At 42.9% G+C, this 8,602-nt stretch overlaps 1 protein-coding gene across 1 annotated transcript; it reads left to right on the top strand.

Moving 5' to 3' along the window:
• Positions 1-1,044: 1,044 nt before the first annotated feature.
• On the top strand, positions 1,045-7,566 carry gjb10 (gap junction protein beta 10). The gene is made up of 2 exons (XM_017707818.2): positions 1,045-1,149; positions 1,979-7,566. Exon 2 carries the CDS (start codon positions 2,110-2,112, stop codon positions 2,896-2,898), a length of 789 nt encoding a protein of 262 aa, XP_017563307.1. The 5' UTR covers positions 1,045-1,149; positions 1,979-2,109; the 3' UTR covers positions 2,899-7,566.
• The last annotated feature ends 1,036 nt before the right edge of the window (positions 7,567-8,602 follow it).

The raw sequence follows: 8,602 nt of genomic DNA, 5'->3' as shown, positions 1-8,602 counted from the left end.
TGCAAAGCATTTAAGCATGAAATGGTTCTATGTAAAACCTATGATTCTACATAGAACCATTTCCTATACCAAAGAACCCTTGAAGAACCATTTGTAAGAGTGTAGCAGAGGTGTATCTGGTCCAGCTCCTCAGCCCGTCCCAAAGGCCTCAGTAAGCTGTATTTGGTGTGTTCAGGTTCAAGCCGTTACTGTATAATCGTGTAAAACGGTTTTTGGTAAATGTTGCAACCGAATATATGAATTAAACTTCTTTACTTTGAATTAAAAGTTATTACGTTCTTTAAATTAAGTACATTTTACTTGATAAGCCATTAGCTCACTAAACCTACTACTACTTACATAGGCTGGAGGTTAGGGAGCTATCCCTGTGTCCGGAAGGTCACCGGTTTGATCCCCTCGGCTGACAGTCCATAGCTGAAGTGCCCTTGGGCAAGACACCTAACACCCACCTGCTCCCTGGGCACCGTGGATAGGGCTGCCCACTGCTCCGGCTGAGTGTGCTCACTGCCCCCTAGTGTGTGTGTTCACTTCTGTGCATGTCTGTGGTTGTTTCACTGCACGGATCGGATGGGTTAAATACGGAGGTCTAACTCCACAGTGACAAATGGTTCTAAGTTCTATTCTAGCATGTGAACCCACATTGAGGCAAAGTCGCTTTATTTGGTGAGTAAAGTGCCCTAAACGCCCTCTAGGCGGCGCTCAGATATCGTCGGATCATTGATAAACGGCCTCCGTGCGCGAGCCGATCTCAGATCAGATTTCCTCTGCTCCGGAGGGGCGTTAAACGTCACGAGCGATCCAGAAACTGATCCCCCGCCAGCGCTGGCATGAAGCTACTCAGTGAACTTTCCGCACTCGTTTTCCGGCAAACCCCGCCTCCTGCGCTCCGATTGGCTCGAGCGCTTACGAGTCTGAACTACTAGCAAATCCGAGCGCAGAAGGCGGGACCCCACAAGCCAATCCTCGAGCAGAACCGAGCCAATCCGTCTTTTTGGCAAATCCAGCATAGGAGGCGGGGCTTGTCGGAAAACGAGTGGAGATTATAACGCAGCCTCCGTTCTCCTCAAGCTCGTGTCTGCAGCTGAGCTGAAAACCAAGCTTCACCAAGTGGAAGTCGGACACGAAGCTGCTCCTCGGCGTCTGTTGTTGGTAAGTATTATCGGATTATTTCATATTTTCCAATACGTTTATACAGAGGCGAGTAAACAGGAAGTTTGGAAAGTACTAAAAGTCAGAAAGCGCAGGTCTAAGTTGCTGATTTGTTCTCGCTGTGCGGTAGACAGTAGAGTCTGTATATATATTATGGCCACCTCCTTGTTTCTATGCTCACTGTCCATTTTATCAGCTCCACTTACTGTATAGGTGCATTTTGTAGTTCTACAGGTACAGACTGTAGTCCATCGGTTTCTCTGATACTTTGTTAGCCCCCTTTTACCCTGTTCTTCAGTGGTCAGGACTACCAAGGACCCTCACAGAGCAGGTACTGTTTGGGTGGAGGATCTACACTCTGTAATGGTAGAACTACAAAGTGCACTTATATAGTAGGAGGAGCTGATAAAATGTGTATATATATATAATTTTATTACTCATTATTTTTTACCTCTTATATGGGAGACACACCTGGATTCTCAATGTTGACCATAACCTGGACTTTTAATTCATATGTATTTGTTCTAACATTAGGTAGGATTTCATATTGAGAATTGAAATAGTGACGTCTTTTAGTATTATAAAGTTTCTAAATTAGCTTTCAGGTGTTTGTTATGAGCTTGGTTGTGCATGCCATCTATCACTTCATATGATGAAAAAAAAATTGGGAAGCACTGTTCATATCTGTCTCTCTCTCTCTCTGTCTCTCTCTCTCTCTGTCTCTCTCTCTCTCTCTGTCTCTCTCTCTCTCTCTCTGTCTCTCTCTCTCTCTGTCTCTCTCTCTCTCTCTCTGTCTCTCTCTCTATCTCGTTCTCTGTCCTTTCTCTAGCCTCATATCTTTGCAGGCCTCATGTCTATGCACCTTAGCCACCCTGTCCTCTAAAAGCACCAGATTTCCATCCAGCAGCCTCGTCCACATCCCAGTTTTCTTTCCCGAAGCGTCCGGCATCTCTCGGTGCCATGAACTGGGCATTTCTCCAGGGCCTCCTGAGCGGGGTCAACAAGTACTCCACAGCGTTTGGCCGTGTGTGGCTCTCGGTCGTCTTCCTCTTCCGGGTCATGGTGTTCGTTGTGGCTGCGGAGAAGGTGTGGGGGGACGAGCAGAAAGACTTCATTTGCAACACGGCCCAGCCAGGCTGTCACAACGTCTGCTATGACTTTTTCTTCCCCGTATCCCACGTGCGGCTTTGGGCCCTGCAGCTGATCTTCGTCACCTGTCCCTCGCTTCTCGTGGTGCTTCACGTGGCCTACCGTGAGGAACGGGAGCGCAAGCACCAGTTGAAGAATGGCGAAGGCTGCCAGCGGCTCTACCAAAACACGGGCAAGAAGCGTGGAGGCCTGTGGTGGACCTATGTCCTCTCCCTGATCTTCAAGATGGGCGTAGACGCAACTTTCATCTACCTGCTTTACTACCTGTACGCTGGCTACGACTTCCCATCAATGGTCAAGTGCACGCAGGATCCCTGTCCCAACACAGTGGACTGCTTCATCTCACGACCCACTGAGAAGAGGATCTTCACGCTCTTCATGGTGGTCACCAGCCTGGTGTGCATCCTCCTCTCGTTCTTCGAGATTCTCTACCTGATGGGCAAGCGCTGTTGTGAGTGTGTCTCAAAGTTGCAAGACTCCAAGCAGGTGGCCCGGGCCACAGATATCCAGAACCCCAACAGCCTGCTGGAGACCAACACCAAACGGTTGATAGGCAAATGTGGGCCCGCTCCACAGTACATGGTGACAGTTGCACTGTGATCAACAGGTACCAAAGCACAAGAGACTCAAGACCAAAGGATCTAACTGGACAATGATAAACATCGTAAGGGTATTTAACTCAAAATGCCTAGGTGTGTTATTCAGTTGTTCAGTGAGAGACACAGGAGAGACCACCATAAGGGTATCTCAAGAGGGATTCTCATGGGACAAGAAACTGTAGAGCGTACGTTAGTCCTGAGAGGTTTCTGCCTCAACACAAAGACTGAGAATGGGTTTAACTCCAAGTCTACGAAAGGTTTGAGTTCAGAGTGGGAAGAACATACAACAATCTGCTTATCCATCAACCTCTGTCTTAAGACAGGCTTGTTTTTACAGCTTAGAAATTTACCCTCAGGTTGTTCTTTCCTCATACCAGGTAACCACTGGAGACAGGTTCAATAAAAAGTCTTGGAGAAGATATACATAAACACTGAATGGGGTGGAGCTCTTCCGGAGATGCCTAGAACAAGTTCTCTCAAGTCTTCCCTTTGCGTTTTCATGCACAAATTCAGGCCTGCTTTGGCTCTGAATCAAAGCGGACAAGAAAAAGCAAGCTAGGCCTTCTGTTCAAAGGCAATTCCAGCCATCTGTCTTCCTCGAGTCAGAGAAGAGAATACTGTGCAAATAGTGAACTGATGTATCAGCCCCACACCCAAGTACAGGTTGGGACAGAATAGGCCATGCTGCCTTAGGGATCGGCCCAGGAACAGACTTCTCTTTGCTATTTTCTTTTAAACAGAGGTGGTGGTGGCTCGGAAGTCAGAGAACGCGGTGATGAACAAAAATTTCCTGGAGTTGATGATAACTCATGTATCCATTGTTCCCCTGAGCGAGACGGTTTGTGACTTCTAGTCAAACTATGCAAAAGCCCAGTCCAAATCTTGAATGGCAGTGAGGTATTAAATGCTAGTGTTACACTAGAAATGAGAAATAAAGAACAAAATTTAGAGCTTATTCAGCACTTTTAAAGTACAAACAGTAGACAATGTAGTGGACTTACAGGGTGACCAGTGTGTTGTTTTAAAGTGCCTAAATCTCAATATGTTTTTTATTCAGGTTAATGAGGATAATGTGTTTCCACTATGAAAGAATATAAGGATCTGTAGCCCTTTTTTTTTTTTTACCAAAAAGGGTGAATCATTAAAGTAAAGCCCTATTGGAGCTGGATTAGTTTCACCAGGCGAGTTCTGGTAATGTAATCTGTGTGTTATTTGACTGGCTGATTTGTACGGGAGAAAGGATCTCAGTAATTTACCCTAATTAACCCAAATCATACAGACGTTTATATCAGCATTATGCTTCAGGCACCACACTTCTGAACAATAGCAACACGTTGTGCGGCTAAATGATATATAGACTAGCGTTAGGCTAGAAAAGTGGGCTCATTCAGCTTACCAAATGCTGTACAACAAGACAGAAAATGCATTGCTTTAAAAAGGTGCTTTGGTGTTCATTTTCCTTATCCTTGTAAGCAGCCATCACCAAAAATGCTGTGCATTGAAGTGGCCTCGTGGTCAATTTCAGCTGTTCAGGTCACAAAAAAGTAAATAATGCGAGATGTTGGTTTATACTAAACTAAAGTGAAGTTGACTTTCAGCCACATTCTTGTTTGATTTTTCACATTCCGCCTTAAAACGGTGCCGCAGTTGTATTCTGGCACCTACGTTCACACCAGCAGCGACTTTTCGCCTCTTGTCACCCAAAGCACTGGTCGCTCATCGCTTGTGGGCATTTCTCAACTCAAACTGATTGTTGGTTGGTATGGTTTCACTGACCCCAAGTAAAAATCAGATGCATTACTGCTAGAAATAAAAATCCTGGTGAGAAATCCTTGTGTGCTTAATTTTTATTTAATCCCCATGTTTGTGCAGTATGAGGAACACAGTATATGGTCTTTGTAATTACTGTCTGTTTGCAGTGAAAGCACCACTGTCATGATTGTGTCTCTAGCAGAAACATTTACCTAGGAACTGAAAAAGGAATGTACTCTTTCACAGTGGCGGAGATACAGCGCATATTACACTGCTCAATCCTCAATTTCTATTGGTAGTCGCCACGTCACTTCACTCCTTATATGCATAAAGTTGTAATCCGCTCAACTTTGTTGTGTCACTGACTCAGCCGACTTCGTGTCGCCAGTGTTCGCGCCGCCTCCTGTCACTGGAGATCACCAGCTTTCACTGAAAATGAATGACCACCTTGTTGCGTCACTGCCGGTGTGAATGCAGGGTGAGGCTGTAAATTGTGTCTGCTGTGCTGTTTAAGGTGGAACGGGAAAGTTCAAACAAGAAGCTGGTGAATAAGATGCAGGTTAAGCCTCGTCCTGATTTCATTATTACGTCAATGCGATGGGGATTTGAGCAGGACTACTATTACCGAGGAGCTCTGAGTTTAGCGAATTATAGGAAGTAATTCCCCCCAGAATTATTACTGAGCAGACTAACTGACATGGCAGATTCGCATTGAGTTCTACTCGGTAATCACTCAAACTACAGCATGTCCTTATGTAATACTAATCCAGTTCAAATAGGGCCTAAGTAATTCATTTAAAAGAGACACATTATCTCACATTATAAACAAAATGAACCATTAAGTTATTCTTTTTCCACATCAGGGAAAAAAAGCAGACAGAAAACGACGCAAAAGTCTCAACAGCTAAATCTGATCAGCTAAGTTTCTCCGTTTTTTTGCACCTCTTTGACTTTATTTCCTCTTCCATTCTTTTCATGATACTCAGCCTTTCAAAGAAATCTGCAGGCGTATTTATCCTCACCTACCAAGTTCAGTCTTAGAAGTTGGTTCAACCTTTCGTTCTCACAGTCCTGATTTAACCCTTTAGTGTCATACTGTAATTTAAGCACTCAGTTAGTTTGCACTAGCTACTGGATAATAAGCCTTGGGATGGAACATCCTGGAAATTTAAGGTGTTAAAATATATACAGTATAAACTGTACTCTGCATTAGCTTTGCTTTGCCAGCAGAACTGCAAAGCTGACTGCCGACTGGAATCCACATGTAACCAAAACCACAACACGCAACTCATAATCCGTGCAGCATACAATTCAGTACAGTGATAGCGAATATTATCGCCTGATGAGCCATCGCTCATTTTGTTTTCTGCTCACATCTGGATGGTGTTTTCTTTTGGGAAAAAAGTTCACATTGGCTGCTTCTGTCAATTCTTCACGACATCCGTTCTGCACAGTGACTCATTTTCGTGTTTGACAGCATACCAAGAAAGACTGGAGCTGGTAAGCCCAGCACCTTGTTTTGTAATACCCATATGCTGTATGGCAGCTTTCATGCTGTAGATGTTCATGCATAGGAACCATTTCACGGCCAATGTTGCTTAAAGGGGAATTCCACAGATTTTTAACATTGTCTACACCACGAAGCATTCAAGATACAAAGAAGGTCATTGGTGTGAAACTTACAGAGTCAGAATTGTTCACAGTTGTGATAGGAACCAGACGTCACAATATACAACAGAAATATAGCCATTTTATTTACCATCCAACAGGAAGAGTGACTCTACATGTGTTTGCTGAGTTTCTATGTGAAATATTGACAATGACAAAATGATAAATCTGGAAATTATATGTTTTTTTTTGGGACTATTTGCCTTACAACACCCTGCACGTATCCCTCCACCATGAATGTGTTTTGAAAATCTGTTTTAGACCCAAATTGTCTCTCAAAACTACATGAAACGGGGTATAACTTTTTTTTTAACATAGTGGCCTTCTATGGACTCCTTTAGAGGCATTAGACTCTTCCAACGTCTGGTTCCTATCACCACCACTGTGAACGATTCTGAGACCAAGTGCTGTAAGGACATCTGTGTATTTTACATGACTGACTGAATTATGCAGAAATTTGGAAAATCTGTGGAATTCATCCTTAAGCAAAGTCTGTTTACGCTTTTTTCGGACACCTGTTTGGCCACAGGCTTGCTTGTTTATTGGTTGCTACAGTTTTTGAAATGAAGTTTCATGCATTTTTTTGTATCTGTTATTTACTTTGAGGGCTACTCTACTGCCAGCACCTTAGACTTAGACTTACACCATACTGTGCGCATTAGAACAAAATTATAGTATATATTATATATTAAAGTATATATACAGGGAGTTTCTTGCACTGGAGCTCCCATGTGTGGAGTAATGGTCTCAATACATGTACTTTCTGCAGGAATCCTTAAGGTGGAACTCGTTTGAGCTAGGAACATTTACAGAGAGGTTTACTGTTGTTTTGATGAACAAAGTGCTGCAGGGAATGCAGACTCTCTGCACCTTCTTATTACCGAACGACTGTCATTTTCTCGGTGTACTGCAGCATTTCTCCGTGACAGCTCCAGTCAGGGATGCTTGGTGTTTTTGCATGTGTTTTGTTTTTGGCTTTTTTTTTCCATGAGCTGAATGGTCTCTAGGCCTGCAGCTGCCCAGATCTGCTGTACAATCAAATCCTACACATGTTGTTGGCAGACAGAAGAAGAGACGAGCACATTTGGCTTTTCACCCGTAAACATGCATCCCCTGAGTGTAAACCACTCTCATCATGGATTTCCTCTGTTTGGCCTCCATTATCCCAGCATTCCTTCCTGCTTACCATGTGCATCTTGTAATGTTTACAGTTTCACATTCATTAAAGTCTGTTTTTGTATTTTCTTAACAGTCTCTGTCTTATTGCAGCAGAGGAGGTAGTAATGCAGGCTGAGTGTCTAAGGCACTAGAATGGCATTTAAAGGGCCCTAGATCCACTTAATGTTTGTGTAGCTTTATGTACAAAAAAATGGTCACAATTCTTTTTTAAATGACCGTTTTTCAACTTTCAAAATGAGGGAGTATTTGGCTTTCCTATATATGGGCCCTTTAAGGGAGAATTGCACCAAATTTTCAAACTTTCTGCATAATTAATTTATTAAGGTAACTAAGGTGAACAGTCATTTTACAGTTTATTGTCACAAATTGGTGCCCCAAAAAACTTCTTTAGATTCAACACTATTTTACCCTCATCAATATTACACATAAAGAAGGTTCACTGGTTCTGGATGGTAAATAAAAGGGCTATTCCTGTGTTGTAGACATGGTGACCCCTGGTTCCCATCACCACCACTGTAAAGATATCCGTAAGCCTGTAAGTGTTTCCACGTCACATCAAACAACTCTGAATGACTTTGTGATAAATTTGTGGAGTTCCCCTTTTAGGAACTGATCCAAGTAAGAAATATACAGGTTTAGACTCTGAAATTAGAAGGGTGAGATAAAGTTAGCTAGCCAACGTAGACATATTGACCATTATGTCTTGAGAGAATACTCTGAATTTAGGATATGGGATGAAATATGAAACAGCCATTAACCATTTTCATAGTAGCCTTCATCATTATTGAAGTATGCATTTCTTTTTTCAATAACGTTGAAGATTTTGATGGAATTGTATATGATTTTTGAAAACAACTGTCTTTGTATGTGAGCAAGCAAGTTAACATTTATTGTTTTGTGTGTAAGTGCTATTTTCTATTGTGGGAGTTGTACAGGATTCTTTAATATGAAGAAATCTGCAGCTGTCCGATTTATTTTGGCATATTTGTGAGGATGAGTGAATTTTCACAGCGGGGTTCCCCTCCCTTTCACCCCTCATTGCTCGCTAGCAGCTCAACACAGAGTCGCAAAATTTCACACAGAGAAACAACAGTGTCCTAGTTAGT

The sequence above is a fragment of the Pygocentrus nattereri genome, chromosome 10 (assembly GCF_015220715.1).
Source record: "Pygocentrus nattereri isolate fPygNat1 chromosome 10, fPygNat1.pri, whole genome shotgun sequence".
Classification (NCBI taxonomy): domain Eukaryota; kingdom Metazoa; phylum Chordata; class Actinopteri; order Characiformes; family Serrasalmidae; genus Pygocentrus; species Pygocentrus nattereri.
This window is presented reverse-complemented; position numbering and strand designations above follow the sequence as displayed.

Bases quoted from the DNA above. Each gene is read 5' to 3' on its own strand.
- gjb10 (XM_017707818.2), top strand. From the start codon at position 2,110: ATGAACTGGGCATTTCTCCAGGGCCTCCTGAGCGGGGTCAACAAGTAC.